The sequence below is a fragment of the Monodelphis domestica genome, chromosome 1, assembly GCF_027887165.1.
Source record: "Monodelphis domestica isolate mMonDom1 chromosome 1, mMonDom1.pri, whole genome shotgun sequence".
NCBI lineage: Eukaryota > Metazoa > Chordata > Mammalia > Didelphimorphia > Didelphidae > Monodelphis > Monodelphis domestica.
In genome coordinates, this window is record NC_077227.1 from 153,175,490 (window position 1) to 153,201,693 (window position 26,204).

A 26,204-nucleotide genomic window follows, 5' to 3' on the forward strand; every position below is an offset into this window, starting at 1 on the left:
CAATCAAATGTAATGGACTTCTCTGCTAGCAATAATGCAATGATTCAGGACAATCCAGAGGAATTTATGAGAAAGAACGCTATCCACATCCAGAGGAAGAACTGTGGGAGTAGAAGCACAGAAGAAAAACAACTGCTTGATCACATGGGTCAAGGGGGAAACGATTGGGGAGATAGACTCTAAAGGATCACCCTGGTGCAAACATCAATAATATGGAAATAGGTCCTGATCAATGACACATGTAAAACCTAATGGAATTGCATGTCAGCTATGGGAGGAGGGAAGGAAAAGAACATGAATCATGCAACCATGAAAAAATATCATTAATTAGTTAAATAAATTAACTAAAAATATACTTCACAGAAGATAAATAAAATGGAAACTTTTGCTATTATCCTAAAAAAATAAAAATCAATCCATCAGCCTCTGCATCTAGGTCACCCAGGCATACAGTCCATCACTGGGCATATACTAGATGCATTTTCCATTTGAAAGCCATTCTCAAAACTTGTTGGTGCTACTCTTCTCACAATTCCTTTCTCCTTGGAGATTTTTGTATCGATCTTAGGATATTAAAACTGGAGAGAAGCTTACATCTTATGATCCAATCCTGTCATCCATTCAGCAAACATTTACTAAATACCTAGGTTGGGAAAGGCTCCAGATACTGAATTAGGGAGACAATTGAACCATTATATCTTATTGTAATGTAAAAGGAGACCTACCAGAGAAGATCCCAGCCCCTGTAGCCTTGGGAAGCCTACCTTCAGAAATCTGCAATGATGTGGATGGCAAGGGCTGGGCTCTTCCAGCTGTCAGTGACTGTTTCCAGTTAGCATACTATGTAATAAATGAAAGGCAAAAAAGGACCTGAGCTAGAATTGGGCTTGCATGCAAAAGTTCCCAACTCTGTTGAAATTTGTTCTTTCTTTCCTCCTTGTTGGCCCCAAGGTTTAGGGACAACTCCCTTACCTCCAGAGGACCAGGCGGGATGGGAGCTGGGACTTATCCTCAGCGGCCTCCCCAGTATGTTTGTACTGGGAATGGGGCCACCTCTTGTTTATGTCTTCTTTTCTTTGTTGTAGGGAATTGTGAGCTTTGAAAGGCTGGAGACATAAAGGTCCAGAGATAGGCCATACCAGAGCTGGTGGGCAGCTGGGCCTAGAGCACCAGGACTGCCTGGAAGAGTGATTTGTTTGACCCAGACCATCACTGAAACTGTGCCCTGCAGCAAGGGAGCACCTGAAAGTGTCTATTTTCAGAAGTTAACCTGATAGTGTGATGTTTTGAGGTAGTTATGTTAAATTCAAACTTAAGGAGAGAGCAATGTGCTTAGAGTAAGGAAGAGCAGAGTTCAAATATGGCCTCAGACACTAAGTTATGTGACCCTGGGCAAATCACTCAGCTCTGTTTGCCTCAGTTTCCTCATCTGTCAAATGAGCTGGAGAAGGAAATGGCAAACCACGCTAGTATCTTTACCAAGGAAACCCCAAAAGGGGTCCCAAAGAGGCAGATATGATGGAAAATGACTAAACAACATCATTGTATTTTTACTTATTTTGTTCACTATTTCCCAATTAAGGGCAGATAAGTGGCATGATGGATAGAATACCCGGCCTGGAGTTGGGAGGATCTGGTTAAATGTGACCTCAACCACTTTCTAACTGTATGACCCCATTTGCCTAGTTCTTTCCCTTTCTGACTTAGAATTATTACTGAAAGAAAGGTTAAAAAAAAATCCCAATTACAATTTAATCAAATTCCTGCTAGGAATGTTGCAGGCCAGTGTCTGACACCTTTGTGGTGGAACAGGGGGTCATGCCATGCAAACCTTAGACTTCTATGCAAAAGTTAGTTACTGTTCTTTCCAACTTGGTGATTCCGTGATTCTTTAAAGCAGTCAATTTACCAGTAATTAGATGTTGTTGGGTTAGGTAAAATGACAGCACGGAGCACAGGGGAGGTCTCCAAAAATATGAGCTTTTTGATTGGACCAAGGAAAGTACATCTGTAATTATTTCTTTTGAGCCAACACACAGGGCCTTAGTGTTGATAACAATGGACAGCAAGATGAACCTGAAAGTCCATATAATCACCCTGAATATTCAACTGTTTAATAGCTCCCCTTTGAAACCTTACTTAATCTCACTCCTAATCCCCAGCAGTTAATGTTTTCTCTCTTCTCAAATTATGTGGCATATACATAAGGTTAGATGTATTTGGCTGTGTATATATTGAATCCTGACCCTCCCCCTTTAAGAGTCTCCCCAGTAGAATGTCCTCCCGGGTAGGGATGATTCTGTTTTGGTTTTATATCACCAGAACCTACTCAAACATGGATGGTAGGCATTGAACTAATGCTTGTTTTCAGACTCCAAAGACTGAAATGGAAAATATTTTATTTGTAATCTTTTGCATGTACAATGCACAGTTTCATCAAAGTTATTAATAATACAAAGGCAATAAGTATCTGACAATGGAAACAAAAGGGTTTTTCATCATTTCTATCAGGTAGCATTGGGGAAACTGGGCAGAGAGACCTAGATCCTTATTTATAATCAGTAGAAAGCATAAGAGGGATGTAATCTTGAGGAGCTGCTTTGAACACACTGAACCCCACTGATATTTTCAGGGTAAAAGTAAAATACAGTATCTTCATTCATCATCATATTCATTACTTGGAGCCAAAGGAACTGGTATTTTAAGGGGGAGGGAAATGTCCTAAGTTTGGTGCCTACTTGCAGGAGGGATTTAATGAATAGGAAGGGAAATTTTGACTTTTTGTGACCTGATTCCCATCTCCTTATGTTTATTACTGCTGCGGGTTTGCTCTCTTTTGGAACCATGCGTTTTGTGTTTGTAGGAAGAAAAAGATGGGGGAAGAGGGGAAGGGAATGCCACTCTATCCCTACCAAACAGTAAATTTTCTGTTTTATGAATCGCCTTTGGGCCAGGTATGAAGATTGATTATCTGGTTCCAAGTATAAAAGCCATCCATAACGTGTATAAAGAATATTTGAAAGGCACTCATTCTGTTAGGGAATAATTAAACTCACTTCTGATCAGCTGCCTTGGGGCAAAACAAGCAGATCTCATCAGTTTATACTGCTCATTTGAAAAGACTGATAATTGCTCTTCCTCCAGAACAGAGTAAAGGTTCAGATTGTTAGATTGAAAGAGGCCACTGAACTGCTAAGTATCCATCCTTGGAGCCATACATCTTTCTTAGTTGCTAGGTTGCTAGCTGCTTCTTACACAACAGAACTTATTAAGAATGTGGCCATATAGGGGGCAGCTGGGTGGTTCAGTGGATTGAGAGGGAGGTCTAGAGACAGGAGGTCCTGGGTTTGAGCTGTGTGGCCCTGGGCAAGTCACTTCACTCCCATTGCCTAGCCCTTACTGCTCTTCTGCTGTAGAAACAATACACAGTACTGATTCTAAGACAGAAGGGGAGGGTTATTAAAAAAAAAAAGAATGTGGCAGTGTCCAATGTGGCTAGGAGTCCAAGCCCTACAGAAAGTGACAAGTTATTATTAGGTCTTCCTTGCAAGACTGAACTACCACGTCCAGAGTCCCACTGGTCAGCAAGAACTCTTTCAGTTTGTTTAGGCAGCCAATTAAGGAAAGGAGAGAAAAGGAATCTCAGAGATCACTTATGTTGAGGGCCCTTGAAGGGATGGAAAGTTAAATCTAAATATGGGTTTCTAGATAAATATGGGAACTGAATCCCTGTCACACACTGTCACAACTCTGGAGGAAAAGTAAGGGGACAACCCTTTCAGAAAGAATCTTATGGGGGAGGGGGGCAGTTGGGTGGCTCAGTGGATTGAGAGCCAGGCCTAGAGATGGGAGGTCCTAGGAAGGAAGAAAAAAGACAGACAGACAGACAGACAGACAGAAAGAAAGAAAGAAAGAAAGAAAGAAAGAAAGAAAGAAAGAAAGAAAGAAAGAAAGAAAGAAAGAAAGAAAGAAAGAAAGAAAGAAAGAAAGAAAGAAAGAAAGAAAGAAAGAAAGAAAGAAAGAAAGAACCTTATGAACTGGACAAGTAGACTGGCTATATTTGGTTGGTCCACTCGAGAAAATAATCACAGATATATTCACTGATTAGAGTCTGACACAAATAAAGGAGATTTATATTTCTTAGGGTTGTGTTTGTTGCAAATGCATTCATCCCCCAGTCAAGCAGAATGACAGATGAAATCTGGCTCTGGCCAAAAAAAAAATCTGCTAACTCTTTGCTTTTGTCGTTTTCCTCAAGATCCAAAGGTGATTTGAGTTCCTCTGATCTCATTTCTGTTCTGGTATGGAAAGCAACAGTGGTAAATCACATCCCCACTTCTGACATTAGAGCAAATATTTTCATTTGCTTTTTGTTTTCATCAGTGAAAGGAAACCCTTTCCCAGAGCAGATAGCAAATACTGTAAAGTCTTAGAGAATTGTTTGAGGAGACTTACCAGCCCCCAGGCTCAAAGAACCCATATGTATCAAATGTAGAACTTGACCTCTGGACATCTTGCCTGATACCAGTCCTCTACCATCTCAACCTATCTATCTACAGTCCAAAGTGTATGTGTATATATGTGTATATATACACACACACATGTATAAAAATATAAACATGTTTAAGTCTAAGAAACACAATACATCACTGTCTTAATGGAAATATACTGGATAGGGCTGTACCTAGCTAATCTTTAGTACTCAAAGGCTTGGGAACTACCTTTGAACAACAGAAGTCCTTAGATGAACTTAGATGAAAATGTACACACAACCTAGAATTTCTAGGCGAGTACCACTATCCATCCTAGGTTTATCTATCCCCTCATACATATGAAAAACACTTAAATCTTGGCCACATCCTTGCCCAAACCCAGGATCAGGGTCCCTAAACTCAGTGTTTGTTCTCTGAAAAGTCAAGATTTTACAGTTAATTAGTACGTAGGCATTAACAACTGTGGTCAGCCCTCATTTGCGTTTTTGCACAGGAAAGCATAACTTTTCCTGCCCCACATCTTCTCTATGCTATGCTATGTGTGAATAGTCTGCCATGGTACAAAAGGAATAGAATGGAGGACAACTCTTTCTGCCCAGAGAGGAAATGATTCCCGCAAATCAAACCGTGAAAAACGACTGTTCATTGTAACCTAACAGGAACACAGAGGAAAGGGAACTGGCTCTGATGTCAGAAGATCGGGATTCAAATCTTGCCATGGATATTGACTATCCAGGTAACTTTGAACAAGTCACTAATCTCCCTGGGCCTAAGTTTCCTCACCTGTAAAATTAGGAGGTGGCATTAGATGGCCTTTGTAGTACTTTCTATTCTAGATCTAATCTATAATAACAAGAGATTCACAGACCTTTCAAGTGAGGTTTAAGGAACAAATGCATTCCCCAACAAATACATTCTTTGTCGTGAGATTTAGAAGGTTATGAAAATAAGAGCAGTTACTGAAAATGTCAAGTCTGGGACTAAGGTTAGAGGTCTGTTCCCTGCTTCATTTTAATACTCTGTAGTGCTATGCGGGTCATCAAAGGGAAAGGTAAAAAAACAGATGCTCTACCTACACTCTATTTTTTAAAATAACTGGCAAGGGCATAGCAGGATACGCAAGTCCCTGATACAATCTAGTGACCCTGTAACGTTATCTTGAAGGTACTGTAGAGACTCCTTAGCAGAATGTGGTTGGGCTAATCTATCCTGAATAGTGTACTATTCTTCTCTTGAACCCCAGTAGGTGCCTGGGCACTGCAGTGGCTCCAGAACCCAGATCATTTCAGTATCTTGCCTAAATTTGTCAAACAGCTCAGTGTTCATGCTTACTGATATGAAAACTCTCCTTGTTGATGCTACAAAGAGTAAAAACTTAAAGAGTGACTTTTTACAGCTGGCTCAGTACTCGAGTCACATCAAAATAATAAGACCAATGTTGGTTGGTTGGTTGATCTGCTCTGGAGAATGCCTAGTGGCCCCCAACAGTCCAAGGTGAGGGTCTTCCCCTGGATGAAGGGCCTGGAAGAAGATCTAGTGTTCTCAGGGATTGATGTCAGCCTCCTTCTTGAGGGCAGGTTTGTAAATAACTCCTTTGTTGTCTTCTTTCTTGCTGCTAGAAAAAGGAAAACACATCAATCAACTCAGCCAAGAGAAGGAGAGCCAAAGGCATCAGGACAGATGTAAGAATGGGCTAGCAATTCTCTCTTTTAAAAAGGAAATAGGAGACAGCTGGGTAGCTCAGTGGATTGAGAGCCAGGCTTAGAGAAGGGAAGTCCTAGGTTCAAATCTGGCCTCAGACACTTCCCAGCTGTGAGTCCCTGGGCAAGTCACTTAATCCCCATTGCCTAGCCCTTACCACTCTTCTGCCTTGGAGCCAATACACAGTAATATTCTAAGGCAGAAGGTAAGGTTTTTAAAAAATAAAAAAGGAAATAAATACACCCTTACTTTCAGTCTTAGGATCAATTCTGTGTATTGGCTCCAAGGTGGAAGAACAGTAAGGGCTAGGCAATAGGGGTTAAGTGACTTGCCCAGGGTCACACAGCTGGGAAGTATCTGAGGTCAAATTTGAACCCAGGACCTCCCTTATCTAGGCTTGACTCCACTAAGCCACCTAGCTGACCCTGAGGCAATTCCATCTTGTAGGCTTTCTCCAACTTATGACTGGAATGTCTAAGCTTGGGAGAAGATACCCTAAAATAACATTGGCCATGCCATTGATTATTTTCTATAGGCATGATCATTCTTTCCTATTAGCAAGGCAGCGTAGAACAATATAAAGTATGTTTGTTTTGTAGTCAGAGGATTTAGGTCATTTTCATCTACTAGGAACATAGTGGAAGGAGGATCTAGAGTCAGAGGATGTGGGTTTAAATCCTGTCTTTGCCACTTACTATCTCTGTGACATCTTTGGATCTTAGGACTTCATCTATAGAATGAGGCATCTATAGAATGGGTGGCTCTGAGGTTCTTCCCAGACCTAAATCTATAATATTATAAGAATCTCATTTGTTTATGAAGAAGTCTCCTTGATCCCATCCCCTACCTAACCTTCCCTGGACTCCACGGGATTTCTGATATATTCTGGTGCCAAGATGAGCTAGGACCTTCTGGGGCAAGCCAGAATCTGTGTTAGCTTTTCCATAGCATCTGAGCGTAATGATACCAAACTAGCTCACCTCTTCTTCTTTCGGAGAAGCCAAATTGATAGCGCAAGGATGACAGCGACTCCTAGAACGCCAGCTATTGCCACCGAGAGGATGACTCCTGGTGATGAGAGAATCAACACAAAGTATTTCAACCTTGTTCTTCCCCTTCCCTCTGCTTAATCCTACTGTAAACAGATGTGAAGATGAACCACAATGGAAAATTACTCACACTAAGAGAAATAAATTGGAAAAATAGCATCTGATTCCTGTGCCTTTTCTTACTTAGCAAGACACAATTAGATATCCTCTAGTGAGGCATTTTAAAGAATGCAATTTCAAACTTAATGATGCTATGGGATAGTGTATCATATCTTATCTTTTCTTAGGCGTATTTGTCAGATTCAATAATATTCTGCAATTTCCATGTCTTATTATTCATAAAAATTACAAAGCAGAATTTCAAGCAAACAGAGAACAATGTGCAGCCCACTCCCAAGGTTATACACCCAATCAACAGTTTATCTTTGGCTTAGTCCATCTCTTTAGGAGATGGCTCCATATCCTGGCCAATAGTAGGCCTGGAAGAGACTCTTTGGAAATATACTACTGATTAAATCTATCATTCAGCAAATGTCTGATTGGTAAATCCATTTCAATTTAAAAATAAGACAGAATGACTCCACCTGTAAAACCCGTTAGGACATGGAAAGTATCCATAGCGACAGTACAGAAAAGCAGAGAGAAAAGATCCAAGTTGCCACAGGCAATCACAAACAGAATCACAAAGATCACTCTGCAGGAACATGCATAGTTGGCCAACCAGCCACATACCCATACTCAGTCCTGCGTAGGAAAAGTCTTGCTCTTAAAAAGGAGGGAAAAAAAAGTCAAAATTAACCCAGAGCCAAATTTTTCTGTTTGGGCTCTATGTGTTGAATGAGACTCCATCCCACCTTACTTGTAGGGAGGACTTGAGGTCATGCAGGTCTCCTTGGAATGTTTCATGGTTAGTTTTACCACTGGTGGGAGGGAATACTCTTCCAGGAAGGGAAGAGAGATTGGCATTCTTTCCTAGACACCCCTATAAATATTCCTTTTTTTTCCATTGAGAAATTGCTATATTATTGTGTTAGAAAAGATCTTCACAGGAAGTTCCCTGCTATTGTCATAAACAGTATGGTCAAAGAAGGAAAGAGATGCTCACCTGAGATCCAAGAAGGGCTAAGTTAGAAAGCAGGCTCATTTAGGAAAGTCAGTTGTCTACTTCTCTAGGCTGAGCCCCAGAGCATTTATTCTCTGCTCTCAACCAATCTTTCTCACTGTCTCTCTGTCTGACTGTCTGTCTGTCTCTCTGTGTGTCGTCAATTTCATCCACTCCTAAAGCTTAAAAAAAAGAAGGAAATCTGGCTTTCATGGTCACTTTTAGGAAGAAGATGATAACATCTGCAACCCTTCTCCTTTCCCTTGGTTTCTATCCTGGATTAGGAAGCTAAGTGAATAGAGTCAGAAAGGTCAGAAAGACCTTTGCCCAAATCCCCCTAAGATACTTAAACTCTGTGACCCTAAGCAAATCACTTAACCTCTGGGGACCTGTCTACTTGTCTATAAAATGAGGCAGTCTAGCTCAAAGATCCCCAAGATTCCTTCCAGTTCTAAATAAATAATTGATCCTATGATCAAAGAAAATCCATAGGCATTTGTATCTAGATATCCTCTTATTAGCACCTCAAACTCAAAATGTCCCCAAACTGAACTCATCTCTTTTCCCAAATCGAGGGAGGACCTGTGTTCAAATCCTACTTCAGATGCTTACTTTTTGTGTGACCTTGGGCAAATCATTTAGCTTCCCAAGACCTCTGTTTCCTCAACTCTAAAACGGCAGGCTTGGTTTAAGTGGCCCCTGGGGTCCCTTCTAGCTTGACATCGATGATCCTATCACCCTTTCTTCTTTACCTGAATGTTTCTTTCAGTAGCACTATCATTCTTCAAATCAATTTGAAATTTTGGCTCTTCCTAAGCTCTTCTCTCTCCCTTACGCTCACTTCTAATCAACTGATGATCATTTCTGCTGATTCTGTCTCCAGAAGCCTCTCCACTTCCATGGTCATTACCCTAGGTTGGGTTCCTATCACCTTTCACCTACTGTGATCACCTTCCTGTCTCCCCACCTCCAGTTTCTCCAAAATTTCAATCCACTCTTCACGAGATTGACAAACTACATGACTGTAAGATCCTTGATTTCATAGACTATATCATTTTCTATGTCTGTATCCCCAGTACTAACCGTGCATAGTGTTTTCATGCAAGTCATTGTTAGTAATATACCGCAGCCTAGTTATGCCCACCATATACCTCCTGACTCGTGAAGGAAAGAAAAAAGGAATAAGCATTTCTTTGGTACCTACTATGTTCTAAGCATGATGCTAAGTAGTTTACAAATATTATCTCATTCGATCCCCACAACAATGGGAGGAAGTAGATGCTATTATTCTCTCCTTCTTACAGCTGAGAAAACTGGCAGAAAGTGGTCATTGGACTGGTTTGCCCTTTCCTTCTCCAGCTCATTTTACAGATGAGGAACTGAGGCAAATGGGGTTAGGTGACTTGCCCCAGAGTCACACAGCAAGTGTCTGAAGTGAAATTTGAACTCAGCTCTTTTTGACTCAAGGGCCAGCATTCTTGTGCCATCTGGCCTCTCTATGAAATAACATTCATTCTTAGGTAAGCTGGAGATGCTCTTTTCAACTTCTAGATAACCCTAAGAGGCGTTCATTGGCTTTGGATTCAATAACATACTCAATTATCATACTCTTTTGCTTGGCCTAACCTAATCTCTTAAGATTATGACTTTTCCCTGAGAATTCCTTGCTATGGGGCTGAAAAATCCCCAGGGGCACATTCTTCTTCCCTCAGAAGGCAAGTTGTTGAGATGACACTTAAATAGCCTGGCTCCCTTTAGTGAGGAGCCCGCTGGGCAGCAATTCTATCTACTGGAAGGGTCCTAGTCATAAAATCCACTTAGGGCCACCCTAATTCCTCCCAACATAAACAAACTCTATACAATGTCACGTCTACTTAATAAATATGGAGGCTTTCATTCATGTCAACAAACATTTCTAAAACACACACTCTGGGTGAGGCCCTGAACAGGGGCTTCCCCTTTCTCATCTCAAAGCTGGAATCTGACTGTCCTGTCTTTACTACTGCTTTATTTTACTCTTAGTTTTATCTCCTTTAACCCGCATACGCTCCCGACCAGTCCGTGTTCCCCATGCCTAGCATTCGGGGTTTTTTCATCAGGAAAAGCAGAGATGCTAGAGAGAGATGGCCTGGAAGAGTGTCACCCACCAATCCAAGGGGGCAGCCTGCCTTGTTTGCCATTTATCCCCCTTCTGCCACCTGAATACTCCTGGGTGAGAGGCGAGAGAGAATGGGCTTCCTTGCCCAGGTCCGCTGCCCTCCTCTGGAGCTCACTGGTTTAAGGAGATGCTGTTCCTCATGGCAGGTTTTACGCTATTTCTATCACCTGTGCACTGATCTTTTGTAGCTTGTGGATCTGGCACAGTATAATTTGGGTTTTAGATTTGCTTTGAGGTTTCTAGTCATAAGGCATGGAAGGAAAAACTTATTTATGGTTTAAATTTCCCATGTCTCTGATAAAATAGCCCTTGTTTTTTGTTCTTGCATCGCAGGATCCCTATGAATGCTGAACCTTTTCTCTCCACATAAGACTATTATTGGCAAGTCTGACTGCTTGGCCAAGATCCCAAATTGGAGAATTTCTAAAGCTGTCACTCTAACAGACCCCACACCTCAATACCACAAAAAGTAGAGCGAACAGCTGAGAAATCTCAATCTTGGCTGAACAACCCAGTGCTTTCCATCCTGCCACCATATGGGTATTTAATAATCCCTTTTCAATAGCAATCAAGCTTTTTTTTTTTTTGCATATGAAGAAACTGAGGCTCTGGGAGATAAACATATTTTCCTTAAGAACACACAGTCAGACTCCATGGCTTCTCAGGAAGAAGAAACTAGCTTTATTGATCTTCCATATGAGGATCTTTATCAAGTGGTACAGTGAACAGACTGCTGGGCATGGGGTCAAGAAAATCTGAGTTCAAATCCTGCCTCAACTACTTATTAGCTGTATAATTCTGGTTGAATTAGGTAACCTCTCTATGACTCAGTTTTCCTCTTTGTAAAATAGGGATAGTAATAGTACCTATTTCCTAAGATTGTTTTGAGAATAAAATGAGATAATACTTATAAAGTACTTTGAAAACTTAGATCACTATATAAATGCAAACTATTATTAATAGTCATGTTATTATCATTATTACTACAATGCTAATACTATGCAGCATCTGTATGAATGTCTGACAAAGCTGCCCAGCTTTAGCCTACAGAAATGATTTAGAATATAAGTCCCAGAGAAATTATAATGAATACCAACAGAGACACAAAGCTAAAGAACATATATTATCAAGTTATAGCAATATTTCCTCTCCAGCCTCAAAGCTAAGCAACATAAGCAGGAATTCGGGTTCAGGAATGATGCCATATCATTTCCTGTCAAAAACCTTGAGATGAAAGACCAATATGCCATTCCCAAGCTTTGGGTCCCTTTAAGAGTCCAAGAAACAAAGGAGAGAAGACAAGCAGTTATTTTTGAGAGAAATTGAATCGTTAGGAGGAAAAAGGAGCTGGTTCACTTATATGACCTATGAAATCAGGAAGTTGGGAAAGGTAAAAATGCTCTCAACTCAGCAGAAGGGCATGATGGAGTTGGTTGGTCAAAGCATCAACATCTTGCTGATGCAGTAAGATGAGGGAGTTGAGGCTGAGCAGCCTTAATGTGTATAGGACACAACAGAGACTGGACCACACAAAAAAGGAAAGCTGTACATTGAAAAATATGTGACTAACTTCAGGAAAGGTACAAACTCAAGCAAGCTGCAGAACACTTTTAGAAGGTTGGCTGAGCCTACCACTTGCCACGAGGGCACACTGCTCACTGTTCTGTAAAACTGACTCCATGGTTACAAGAGCTGAGTTCTTCCACTGGCATCTTGCTAGGCCAAAAGAAATTGGTTAATTGGTTTATAAGGATCTTCTACAACTCCCAAGTGCAATCACAGAAAAATCCAAAAGTGGGACACGCACCTCATGACACAGCTTGTGGTTCCTGGAACAATCTGGCATTCTCTAAGAAGATCTGGTATTTGATTAAAAGGCAAAACATGGTCCTTTTCCTTTCAGAGAAATGATATTAGACCTTTCTGCAGATAATGTGGGGCATAATGATGAGGGGATATAATGAAAACAACAGGATAATTCTCAGTGACTTCCAAACGTATCACAGAATTGAATAAACTGAAGTTTGAGATTTCCAATATATCTTTTTCCAACTTAAGTCTGTAAAACCTTTGGAGAAATACACCAAATATAAGCCATAACTATCAAATGAAATACTAGTTCTCTCTCTGGATAAGTTTTTGCTAAAGAACTAAATCCAGCTCAAGAAAAACGAAACTGGGCAAATATAGAACACAGAACAGAGCTGACTTCAGAGTTTATATTGGGTCAAGTCTTCCTCAGTCACACTTCTTTAGTCCTTCACCATAATTCTACTTGTGATGCCCTATTTCTTGAAGGCTGTTCTCTTGAAGGCTACGTGAACAGAATTCAAGTTCGATAAGGTTTTTACCAAATTGGCAAAGCTTTGAAATGAGGATCAATAATGGATTGTATAACTGCCACTATAGAACCAGCCTTGCTGAGTTTGGAGGCTCATCACCATGACTGGCCACTTGTTGAATTTTTTTCAGCTTCAGGAATTTATGAAGAATGAAGCATATATCTAAGTTGTGACTCCACATTCAGTGGAGCAATACTGATGAAAAACATGGTTCCTTGAAGTGGTGACACACAAAATATTTTGTTACTTTTCAGGCAAACTATTCTATAGCATGTCTAGTCAAGAGGTTCTGCAACAGTCTCAGACTAACTCATTTACACCCAGATTTTAGGAAGATAGGCTCAGAATGGGACTGAAGCTTCTATAAAATTCTTATTGGAAATTTGTTATTTTTAAAGATAGTGAATGTCAGGATATTCTGTGGGACTTAGTTCAAGTTAGAAGCCCTTCAAAATTCCTAACAAGGGGGCAGCTGGATGGCTCAGTGGATTAAGAGCCATACCTAGAGACAGGAGGTCCCAGATTCAAATCTGGCCTCCGACACATCCCAGCTCTGTGACCCTGGACAAGTCACTTGAACCCCATTGCTTAGCCCTTACCACTCTTCTGCCTTGGAACCAATATACAGCATTGATTCTACGATGGAAGGTAAGGGTTTAAAAAAAAGTTCCTAACAAGTTCAGGTTAGTAGTCAACCATCTCTATAGAGACAAAGGGCATTTGTGGTGACAAGACTGATGGAAGGTAGTATAAGAGTCCAGTTTTTTTCCCTCTTTCCAAGTCAAAGCATCAGAAAAACATTTCAAGGTCAGTAGGAAAATTATCTGAAATCTGTAAATGTAATAAAAGAGAATTAGGTAAATTTAAGAGCCTTATGGAGTTTCCAAGTAATTTCTAAATGACAGGGTCGTTTTAACACCATTAACAAAGGGATACTCTTTAAAACAACACTTCAATCAAGACTAAAGTTTGAATATTGGAAAAAATTTGTATTTAAGATCAACTTTCCTCATGGATACATATTAAGGAGTGAGGTGGCTCCTAAAATTTACTCTCTCCTGCAGTGCTTACCCACTTAACTTTGCGCCCCCTTTCAAGAATCCAGAGCAAGATGGCCAACAACCGAGGGGCCTTCTCAGGGCATCTTTTCCACTCAGTGAGCTGTATTTCCTTGGCAATTCTAGTATGCGTAGTTGGGGCTCAGGAAATAAATGTAGCAATCATTTAAATTAAATTCTTCCTTTGCCTCTGGGAGTATTTATCCATTGTTCCCTTACTTTTTGACTTCTATTTCCTGGTTTAAGTATCTGTCATGTGATGATTTGAACTCTATGGATAATATCAAGGACTTTTAGGCACATCCCAACCTCTGTATGATTTATAATCTTAGAGAGTTGCCTGAGGCTTATGTGACTTGTGCAATGGACACATAGCTTATAAATATCAAAGGTGGAATTTGAGCCCAGATCTTTTTTATTCCAAGTAAAATTAAGAAGTTTGTATTGTTTTTAATCTACCGTGTTACAGTCTCTCTAATTTGAATCAAATTCAGAAAAAAAATTGTGATGCACTAATTACCACCAAATGTTCTTTATTTACAAATCATGAAGTCCCACGACACACAACTTCAAAAAATGTATAACTTCACAAACAAAATATGATAACATCAATTAAAGTGGTTAAATTCCCTGACAATTCCAAAATTAGCCATCTTAGCGGTTTTTTATGTTCTCTGGGGAGTGTTTTGCTGTTAGATTTTTAAGGAATTGCAGGATTGTTAAGGGCTAAGCAAGACTGAATTTCACTAACTTTTACTAAGCCAAGCTGCAAACTCAGTTCACTCTGAAACCATCTCTCACCTTATTCGTATTCTCAGTAAAGCTGTATTAAGAATAAATTTCTCTTTTGGCAAGATTTTACAGCTTCTCTCATAAACCTACTAACACTGAATATAAAATGGTTGACCGAAGTCCATCTGGAAATATGGGCATTAGCATTTTAACTATTGTTTCACAGATTTAGTTTGGGGAAGAAATGGATTCATGTACTCTGTATCTCATTTAGCCAGGCTCTTGCCTCTGCCATAAATTACATTTAACAGCAGCACCCAGCAGCAAGCAAGCTGAAGAACATGGTTATAGAAACTATTGGGCCCTCTCAGTCATGTTAACTTATGTACTTAACATTTTGACTGCTCCTAACATATGAAAACAAAGCACATTACCATCTTTTAAGCTGATAGTTACTTTGCTTTGTTTGCCTTCCCTCTTAGACCCAATGCTGTGGTCCTTGGGCCAAAGAGTCTCCAATAGAACTTGACCAAAGCCCTGGGCCCCCAGTTTAACTCCATTTGCTTCAGTTCCTCATGTATAAAATGAGCTGAAGAAAGGAATGGCAAATCATTCCAGTATCTTTACTAAGAAAACTCTAAATAAGGTCATGAAGAGTCGGACATGACTGAAAAATGACTCAACATCAAAAACACCGATGGAGACAAATATTATATCTTTTTTCCAGCCTTACATCCTACTGATGCCTAAGGAAGGGAGCAAAGAAAACATCTAGCATGATTCTTACCTAAAGTTATTATTTACAAACAAGTAAGGATTTGGTAGAAAAGATATAAGGAATAAGAATGGGAAGGGAAAATTGGTGAAAATAATAGAAGATTTAAAATCCTCTGAAATTAGGCTCTGGGCTCTTAGAATTATTATTAGTAGTCCAGACCAGAGAATTCCTTATTATGAAGGGCACTCAAAGTAGAAACTCTCTCCACTGATATAGATAAGCAATTAGTCTGTACTTTATAGCCTTAAAGGAGTTATAATTGGCTTATGATCATAGAACCACTATGGATCAGAGGCAGAAATTGAACCCGTCTTCCTAATTCCAAGGCCAGCCCTCTATCTTGGACATCATGTGATTTCTCTATTAACCATTTGTCTTAAGGTTTTGTGAACTAGATCTTTTCTCACTATTTCTTTTATCCTCACCGTCTTCTCCAATTATACTTTTAAAAATTGCTTCAATCTTTCTATTCCTTTTCAACATTTACCACGTTATTTTGAACATAGTGAGCACTTAAGAAATGCTTGCTGATTGTTTAAATGCTAAATGTCAACAAATTCTTCATTTTGTTCCACAGAAACAGAAGTGTTTATGCGTATCATGGTAGGCTGTAGATTTTTTTTTTGTGCTGTATTCTGTTGGCTCCTTAGAGCTGAAAATGTTTTTTAATGTTTCTGAGAAGCCAATTTATGAATAACCACCCGAATAAAACTATAGATTCTATACTACAGGTTCAAACTATAGATTATAAGCTTCAAACCATAGATTATAATCTTCTGGAGGGCAAGCTTATCATGCCTTCGACTTCTGTATACTTAACAAGTATAGTACAGGGGGCCCTGGGAACCCTTGTTGATAAATTAATTTTTACACTAGCATCTCAAGCTTTCTAAAAACTATGAATTAAGAAAAAAAATTCTCTCCCTCTTCTAAGGACTGCCCTCCATGACTAATTGCTCTCACTCTAGCTGTTTTTAGGTCCATAGCTTTTATTAACTTCTCAGGCAAAAAGACATAGATTTAAATGTATCTGATTACAACTGTGAAATATTTCTCCATTTAATGGTCCAGGCTGCTGCTGATCACTACTAGTTTGTGATACTTTTCTATAAGTAGACTTGCACTATAAAACAAAAACTGCCCAGGGGCTTGTGATGCTGGATTTTACTGCTTTAGGTGGTAGGGAGTCTCCTGAAAAGAAGTAGCAGCTTCCAACAGGTTTTAGGTTTCATACTTCTGATACTGCCTCCTAATAAATACTGGAAGGAGCAGCCCTCCTAATAAGTCTGTCTTTAAAAAATAGAATACTGGAAGAATGAAGTTTCTGGCCAAGTTTCTATAATCCATCTTCCACTGTACAGGATGGTCTGTTTCCATCCTAAGAGTGTTTAGAGCCAGCCTGGGTTTTCTAGCATTTACAGTGGAGCTACGCATTAGCGAAAGTGGCAAAGCTGTATCGGGGTCTTCATTTTGCTTTGTTATCAAAAGCAGATCTGCCTCCTTGCACCTGGTGCCCCAAGGGCTTCCACCTCTGCCATAGGGTCACCCAGCAGACTCCCAATGGGATACGAAAGCACTTTCTATCAAGCTTCACTAATGTGCCTGCATTTGACGCAGTGACCTTAGACCTGGGGCAGGTCTAAGAAGATGGCTAATTTTCTCCAATATCAATTCAGCATTATGGAGCAATGGTTACTTTTAGATGTCAAACCCAAAGTCCTGCAAGATTTCTTCTGATCCTCTGTATTTGCCCCCATAGGGTGTCCCTGCAATGTAAAATTAAGTTTGGATTCATAAATATTCACTTTGCCTACCCACATGCAGTTCAACATGGAAGACATCTCAGGGAGGGAAATTTCCTAATGAGGACAAGGAAGATAAAGTAGTTTATGTTGGTTTAAGTATCTACTGTTCATAGAATAATTTACCAGGATCCGATTTTATCTAGCTTGACATATTTTCCTATCTCAAGGGGAAATTTTGAGTTTTTACTTAATTAAAAAGCAAATAATCTTTGAAGTTTTAACACTCAGAGATACTTAATGAAGAGTTCATTTAGGGGGGAAAAAAACAGACTCGAAAAAAGTAATATCCTGGCAGGAGCTAATGCCAGGCAAATCACTTTCAATTTCCTGAGGTATCCCAAACTCAGTTATTATAATGCAGAATTACTTTCTTAAGAATCATTGAAGTTAGTAGATGGAATTTTCCAGTGGAGGAAAAAAGAGGGGATATTATTGCCTGAGGTTACAGAGATGAGAATTTAGGAGACTGGCACTCTGCCTGCCTCTTAAGAAACAAAAATAGGTTTTTCTCAATATACCTTAAACAGAACAAAATATAATTGACTAATTAGAACCTACTTAGCCAGATCCCAAAGCTCCTACTTTAGAACATTTTCCAGAAGGTGCTTTTGAAAAACCCATCATCTGTTCAGTTAAACCCAGTAGGTAAATGTTATCATCTCAGCATCAAAGAAAAGAGTGCTGCCAAGTGAGAAATACATTAAGATCTGAAAAGAGGGGTCTGGTTTTCTAACAAAGAATCAATAGTGTCTTCTTTGTATATTCATGAAAGCTTCACTATTCCACAAGAGGCTTACAGGTACGCTGGACAGAAAAATTAGAATTATCCATGAAAATTGTCCTGCCAGTGATTTCCAAAGTGGGGAGATTAGCTATAAATATCTTCAGTTAGAGAGGAAGATGGCAAAAGGAAGTATGAGCCCCAGCAAGACCCTCCTCCTGTAGTTTTACATCCTGGGCGAGGCAGGGATTGATATAGATGGTAAATTCCATTTTAAAAAGACAATGTGCAGTCCTATATTATTGTCACTTTAAATGAGACAGATCCAGTCAGAGTGACACTTAGGAGCAGGCATATGGGGCCCTTGTCTGTAACAGACAAATGAAAAATAGACTGACAGAAATTACTTTTAAAATCTGAGGTATCATAAATAACATCCTTCAAAAATATATTTCTCTGCTGGAGAACACCAAAGGCAGATTACATCAATGATCTCTCAGAAGCTGCAGGATATGAGTCAGGGAGGGTAGGTGTTGGTAGGGCAGGGATTTTTAACCTGGAATCTACGAATTTGCATTTTTCTTAATGTTTTGTCCACTGTATTTCAATAGAATTGGTTTCCTTTATAATTTTGTGGATTCATATTTTATACATTAAAAAAATTGAGAAGGGTTCCATAGGTTTTACCAGACTGCCAAAGTGGTCTAAGACAACAACAACAACAACAACAACAACAACAACAACAACAACAACAACAACAACAACAAAAAGGCCCAGGAGTCTCGGTTTTAGACTTCCATTAAGCTTGGACATTATGGTTGGATGCTTAAAAAAACCGAACTCAGTTCTTCTTCATTATAGCATGAGAAGTAAAAACAATTAAGTTCCCTTAAGTTGAGATATATGTCTTTAAGCATGCATATGCTTGTGAAGGAGCTCTAAGGAAATTTGGCAAGAAGGCAGCGGATGATGAGCTTTGTTGATTTGAAGGACCCTGATAAATATTATTAACATCTTTACTATGGGTTATGTTCAACCTGCTAGCACCATGTACACCGTGAGCACTCAAACACGAATTGTGGAAGAGATGGTAGTGAATCTCAGCTGATGGTGATGGCAGCCCCAGAAGGGAATATGGGGCAGAAAGCAAGAATCTCAAATCAAAAGTCAGCCTTCATTTTGTTAATATCTCATGAATTAAAAGAATTCCTTAGATTTCCATGGCAGAACAATGGCTTCAAGGGTCAGTCCTTGAGACTAGGGGCAACCCAAGAAAGGCTCCCTTCTGAACTACCTAAGAAAGTCTTGGGTTATTTATTTGGAATTCCTGATTGATGCTCTATTAACACAACTGGAAGGTGAGCAATTGAGAGAAAAGAAGGGGAAATTTCAAGTTTGCTAGGGCTTCACAAAATTGTTTCTCAGGGTTCAGAAAAGTCTACTAAGCCAATCCTACTTTTCTTAGTTCATCTTCTAATGAAGTCAGACAGCTGTGGAAACAACAGGTTCTTTGCCTCCCTGAGAAGAGAGGTCTCTCCATCATTCTCCCTTCCTCTCCTCCCCCACTGAAAAAAGCTACATCACATTACCTTGGTGGAAGGAGACACGTACAAGCCTTTCATCAAACTTTTGGACTCTTCGGAAATTGTTGACCATTTCCAGAGGTGAGGGGTCATCTATATGGGTGCAATATAGAGCTGTCTCCAGAGCCAGCAGCTGCAAGGGGGAAGAGACACACATTCTCAACTTCTACTGCTACTGTGAGGAACAAGGAGCAAAGAAACACAGGCTTTCCTTCTTCAGATCTCTTGGGCACTTGTTTGAACATGGATGTCCTCTTTCAAAGCTAGAACTAGAAATAAGAAGGAGGATATCTACTCTTCTAACTCTTACCAACTCTGCCCTTCAAGCTAATATTGAGTACTGAGGATCTTCCAGTGAGGAAGCCCTGAGAGGCTCAGGAAAACAACTTGCTCTCCAGAGTAGTGTATTGTGGAAGATTGATTCAAAAGCAAGTATTTTCAATTTAGAAAAGCAAAGGTCTATTTTCTGCCCCTCTAACACTTGGCTGTTCCTCTGTCTCACCAAAAATCATTATTGATTTGACCCTCTACTTGTTTTCTCATCTCTACTATACTTTCCAAGAAGAATTGATTTTTCAATAGTTTAGAATATTTGTTTATTTTATATATCATATATAAATATATCTTATAATAGTTTTATATAAATATTCTATTTTATAATCATTTTCTATTTTATGACTTCTTATAGTTTAAATGAGATCTGAATATGTATGGTTTTAGGTGATATGGAGGAATATACTCTGGTTATAAAATTATAAGATAATGGATTTAGATCTACCAGGGACATTAACAGTCAGTCAACAAGTCTAACCCTTTCATTTTACAGATAAGGAAACTGAGGACCAAAACTAATTGATTTTCTAAAAGTCACATAGCTGGTGAATGTCTAAGGCAGGATTCAAACTTGACTCTTCTGCATTACCTATATTTAAAGGACAGAAAATCCAGAATTGTAACAAATAAGGCATCCCCTTGTTTTCCAATCTTTTGTCACCACAAAGAGAGCAGCTATAAATATTTTTTTACTTTAACATTTTTGTCATTTAATGGTTTCATTCATGTCCATTTTTTGTGTCCCCATTTGGGGTTTTTTTTGGGCAAAGAATTTGTTACCACTGGACACAAGAATTCTGCTTGTCAATTATATAAGATTTCACGAACCTATGAAAATTGTGCAACCTCTTTCAAGGAATTTTTTAAGTTGTGAAATTATTGTTTCTCTATAGGATCCACTTAATAACATTTTCCTTTTCTTTATTCCTTCTTAAGAATTGTTACTGAGAGAATTGAGAGTTACTGAGAGGGGAAAAAAAAAGACATACTCTGATAAGCATTTGTGATTCTCGTTTTTGTTTTTTCTGCTCCTAATACCACTTTTGTGTATAGGAAAAAAGAGAGACACAAGTGTGTTGTTCTGATTTTACTATGATTTTCATTAACTTATGCAAATGATGAAATATCTTAGTCTGCTAAAAACTAAAGCGTGGCATACGCCCTAGAGGGGCACCTAAGTTACCTGCTCCTTGGAGATTTGGACAGGGTTTCGGAAAACAGTCCAGAGCACAGTGGGGGAACAAGGCGGAGTGGTCAGAGAACCTTGATAGCGGTAGTATTCATGTACGTTCTCAGGAAGAAGGTCTTGGATATTAAAACCTGGAACTTGAACTTTCTGATCTGAAGAAAACACAGTGAGGGAGGGGGAGTTTGGTATCAGCATCTCCACAATTTATAGAAATGTTCTTCTGATAATACCCTGGACATATTTCAGTCTCCATTACCTGCTCTATCGCTGCTGACTGCCCCCAAAATTTACCACTAACTTCCTAATGATAGCTGGCATTTATACAGCTCTTTACAATTTGCAAATGCAAACTAGATCACAAATTATATCATGTCATCCTTATAACAACCCTGTATAATAGGTCCTATTATTATTTCCATTTTACAAATGTAGAAACTGAGTTTCATAGAGGTTAGATGACTTGCCCAAGTCACATAACTAATAATTATCTGAGGCAGGATTTAAACCTGGGTATCTGACTCTGAATCTAATACACTTATACAGCAGAAATGTCAAAAACCAGAGCCAGAAGGCCATAAGCGCCCTCAACATTCCCAAGTTTCACCCCAGCCAAAATAAAATGTAATTGGGAAATATTTAAATAAAATAAATAGATAAAATATAATAAATAAATCAATAAAATATATAAATCAATAAATAACCAAATAAATAAAAATATAATAAAAACAGATAATGTCACTACATGGCCAGCAGGGATGATGATGTAGGGTTTAATGGTCCTTGTTTCTGTCTGAGTTTGACACTGCTGCTATTTGCTGTGCTTTGCATCTGCCTCTCCACAATCTCACAAACTCACCATTGCCTCACTGCCCACCCTTCAGACTTCTCCTGCTCACCACAACATTGGATTCTGTCCCAGTACTCAAGTTCTGACAGATGAGCTTTTCCTTGATCTTATAAGGAACCAGACCTCTATGTCCCTCCCTGTCACCTCCTCATCAAACTGCGTCTCTCTCCTTTCTCCATTTCCAGCTCCCCATCACGTATTGTCTTCTCTCCTTCTTCTCTCCTTAGAATGTAAGCCCTTTGAGTGTAGACAGGGTCTACCAGCTTTGTCTGTTTCTCTGCCTCTGAAATTATCTGCCCCTGCCTGTTGTCTGCAAGCTTCTGAACCAGGATGGAGCCACCTGAATTTTTCTTAATGTCATACAGAGGTGGTTACATTCTGCCCCCAGAAAAAACTGAAGGATCAAACAGATGATCCTTGGTCCACTTACCTTTGTATTTAACATTTTGAAGGTGGCTGAAGATGTTGTCATAAGAGGGACTGAAGGAACCAATCTGCAATACATAGGACATGGTTGAGCTACTTGGATGGATGGAAGGAAGATTCCGGCTGGAGGAGTGTAAATTATCAGGTCAGAGCAGGGTTTCTTACCCTTTTTTGTATCAGGGACCCCTTGGGCAGTCTGGTGAAGTCTATGGACCCCAGGATGTTTTTTAAATACATATTCAATAAAATACACAAGTTCACATATAAAACCAGCAGCATTGAAATACAATTATCAAAATATATTTATGGACTTCAGGTTAACTACTGGATTAGAGGAAATTCCCAGTCATTAGTCATTTAAGCTTTTTCTTAGCAGCTTTGATCTCCCGAAAGATCCACTTTGATAGAACAATTAGGGGGGTCATTATATGAGATATTTTGATTACTAAAGCACTGCCACCGAGTTCCTGCCATTCTGCTTCCCTTCACAAGTCACTATCCTTGGTGTTTCTAAAGCACTCTACTCAGTGCTAAATCACACTGCTTTACTTTACTATAATGCTGTAAAAATGGCAACCAAGAGGAAAATCTAACTCAGAACTTGAAGGTTTGGGCTTCTTCTAAATGTCCCAGAACTAAAATTCATCTAATAACTTCCTATTTAAGAGGTCTCAGTAAAGTTCCATTTAATCTTCTCCCTGCTTCCCTTACTCTACCTCGCCAGTATAAAAGGATAAAATTGTTACTGCTAGAGCTCCCCCACAAAAGAAAATGTTAGTACTTTCAGACTGAGAGAATCTTCTCAAAAGAGAGTATCTTCTACGTCACATAGGCCTTTTGTATCTGAAGAACATACAACACAGCCAACTGAACCTCTGAGGTAGGAGTTCAGAGGCAAAATTGACAAATTTCAGCTCTTATTTGTACTTGATACCACATTTGAAAACTCTTTAAACTAAAAGATGGCAGGGGAGGGCTCCAGTGACGCTTCTTACCTCAATAAGAACAGCCAGAACAGCTAGTCCTTCTGGCTCGTCCCTAGCTGTGACCACATCAGGGTATTTGTCCGAGTTATAATGGACAATATGTAACTATAATGGAGAGAAAAAGCCAAAATGTCAGTGTTAGAGAACATACAACTTTTGTTCCTGTAAGAAGTCTTGTAAAAGCTAAACCGTTTTGGAGAAATTCCTTTCTTCAGGCTATGATTAGGTATTTTTGATCCCATGGCACGACTCTGTTTATTATGTAGTCCCTTCAAGTTCAGTCACTCCGGAATACCACTTAATCCAGAAATGCTCAAGGACTGAGATAAGAACCCTCCAACCATCAGTTTGTTTTCACTCAGCTTACAAAGCCAGTATTTTGCTTGTAAGCTATGAAAACACAGTTTTAAAAGAGTTTAAGTCTTTATCAACAATATTCTAAGATGCCACAGAAATAGGATATTACTCTATGAAAAATATTTTCTTCATAAAATGAACTATAACATTTTGTAATTTCCAGTGGGAAAAATATTTTCCCTATTAAAATGAACAAAACACATTTTTATGTCTATTCTGAGAATTTTACCTTCTTTGTGGCTGCATTTTATTCACAATTATCATCAAGATTATTTTCCACAAAAATTGATATTAGTAAATTATTTGGATTTTTGCCTCTTAAGGCTTTGGCAAACATTGAAATTGTGTCTCTGAGTATTTTCCCATCTTTTTCCTCCTCTCTGCATCTCACTCTAATTGGCTCTAATGCAGAAATTTTATGTGAGTATAGAGGTTATATTCAGCAAATATAATGTTTCTTGATTTCAATTTTAAAACTGGATAAGTAGAATGTAGAAAAAGTGAGGTGGTAGGGAGAATATTGTCCTTGGAGTCAGGAAGTCCTGTGTTTGAATCCCAACTCACACTTTCTGAGCTGTGTGAGCCTGAGCAAGTTATTTATTTATTGCCTCTCCCCACACACATGCCTCCTTAACAATTCCCCTTAACATACATTGTGCCTTTTCTCTGATGATTATCTCCAGTTTATCCTTTATGTATCTTGTTTATACAAAGCTGTTTGATGTTTGTCTCTTCCACTCCAGAAGGGCAGCCAGCATCTGCCTTTCTTTGAGTCCTAAGTACTTAGCACAGTGCCTATCTAGAGTAGGTAAAAAGCTTAAAAGCTGCTTGGTGAATGACTGACCTCAGCATTCTCATGGGTTAAATGGCTATAATAACCGCAGCTCCCTCCCTTGCAGGGCTGTGGTGAAGACCTACTGAGATAACATGGAAAGTGCTTTGCAAACCTTAAGGTGCTATACAAGTGCTAATTACTTTTATCATAATAGCATTGGATTAAAGGGCCCCTAAGATACCTCCTAGCTCTAATAGTTTGAGTCTTTGAGAACATTTGACCTCATCTTCCCTAAATTAAAAAAAAATAAATGAAACTTAATTTTTTTGGCTTTAAAATTTTTTAAATTTATTTTAAAAATGTTTTTCCATATTTCCATGATTCATTTTCTTTCCCTCCCCTCTTCTTCCCCCCTCCAGAGCTGACAAGCAGTTCCACTGTTATCACTTGATATCTATTTCCATATTATTCTAAATGAAACTTTAAAAAACGTTTTTGTTGTTCAATTGTGTCCAGCTCTTCATGACTCCATTTTGAGGTTTTCTTGGCAAAGATCCTAGAGTGGTTTGGAATTTCCTTCCCTGGTTTATTGTACAGATGAGGAAATTGAGACCAAAAGAGTTAAGTGACTTGCCCAGAGTCACACAGTTATTAAGTGTCTAAGGCCAGATTTGAACTCAGGAAGATGGGTCTTCTGGACTCTAGATCTGGCACTCTATCCACTGTACCACCTAAATGCCCCAAATTACCTCTTTCCTATGGGTCAACTTACACAGGAGAGAAGCGGTTTTCTCCTTGGTCTGGTTACCTCAAATACCTTCCCTGTGCAGGACTTAGCCTGTGGCAAAGCCCTAGATCAGCTCAGCTCTGTTTCTTCTTGATTTGGCAAAAGTGTCCTAACTGCTTTGGTTCACTGGGCTAAGGGAACAGAAACTTCTGACTACAGCAATTACACTCTGGGTTAATACCATTAAAGGATTTCATTTAAAAAGAAAAACCACCACACATGAAAAAATAACAATACTCAATTTCTTTTGGGCTTGATTCCTTCATTAGGCTTACTTCTTGATTCCCCCCCCACATTATTTTATTTATTAATTTTTGGAATATTTTCCCATGGTTCCATGATTCATGTTCTCTCCCTTCCCTCTTCTGTGCCCCCCTCCCAGAGCTGACAAGCAATTCTACTGGTTTATATATGTCTTATTACCCAAAACCTATTTCCATATTATTCATATTTGTAATAGAGGAATCTTTTAAAAACCACAAGATTTATTTTATTTTATTTTTTAAACTCTTACCTTCTGTCTTAGAATCAATACTGTGTACTGGTTCTAAGGCAGAAGAGAGTAAGGGCTGGACAGTGGGGGTTAAGTGACTTGCCCAGGGTCACCCAGTTAAGAAGTGCCTGAAGCCACTGCTTTTTTTAAAATTGGGATTTCTCTGGTTAGTTTTGGGTCCTGCATCCTTTCCTGGGTGGCTCAATAAACCTCCCACTCTGTGAATATTATACTACTTAATATTAATAGTATTTAGATAAGATCTGGGGCTCAGATGAGAATCTGCTAATAGGCATCAGGAATTTTTAATTTTGGAAATAATCTTTGCTTGAATTTATTGATGAAGATTAGGTTTCCCTTAAGGAGGAATTGCCATTAAGAGTAATATTTATATAGTTCTTTAAGGTCAGTCCATCAGGCTTTTATTTTTATCACTACAACAGGGAGTGTGTGAGGTGTTAGAAAAAAAGACAAAAACAGTGCCTGCCC

At 39.1% G+C, this 26,204-nt stretch overlaps 2 protein-coding genes across 6 annotated transcripts in view; one reads left to right on the top strand and one right to left on the bottom strand.

The window, feature by feature from the left end:
• APH1B (aph-1 homolog B, gamma-secretase subunit) overlaps window positions 1-6,205 on the top strand; it is a 57,113-nt gene extending 50,908 nt beyond the window's left edge. Inside the window, exon 6 of the mRNA XM_056820213.1 lies at window positions 6,113-6,205. Coding sequence (XP_056676191.1) covers window positions 6,113-6,190 — 78 coding nt within the window. The 3' untranslated portion in view covers window positions 6,191-6,205. The remainder of the gene's footprint in view (window positions 1-6,112) is intronic.
• Window positions 2,383-26,204, bottom strand: part of CA12 (carbonic anhydrase 12) — a 90,277-nt gene continuing 66,455 nt past the window's right edge. The window contains exons 5-11 of one of the 5 annotated variants that reach the window (XM_007479543.3): window positions 23,313-23,408; window positions 22,322-22,385; window positions 21,039-21,196; window positions 19,529-19,655; window positions 7,976-8,008; window positions 7,175-7,262; window positions 2,383-6,108 (exon numbers count right to left, since the gene is read on the bottom strand). In XM_007479543.3, the coding sequence (XP_007479605.1) occupies window positions 6,036-6,108; window positions 7,175-7,262; window positions 7,976-8,008; window positions 19,529-19,655; window positions 21,039-21,196; window positions 22,322-22,385; window positions 23,313-23,408 (639 nt within the window). In that variant the 3' untranslated portion in view covers window positions 2,383-6,035. Of the gene's footprint in view, window positions 6,109-7,174; window positions 7,263-7,975; window positions 8,009-14,419; window positions 17,180-19,528; window positions 19,656-21,038; window positions 21,197-22,321; window positions 22,386-23,312; window positions 23,409-26,204 lie in introns of those variants that run through there. The other 4 variants (XM_007479544.3, XM_007479545.3, XM_016427996.2 and 1 more) reach the window with 4 other exon arrangements.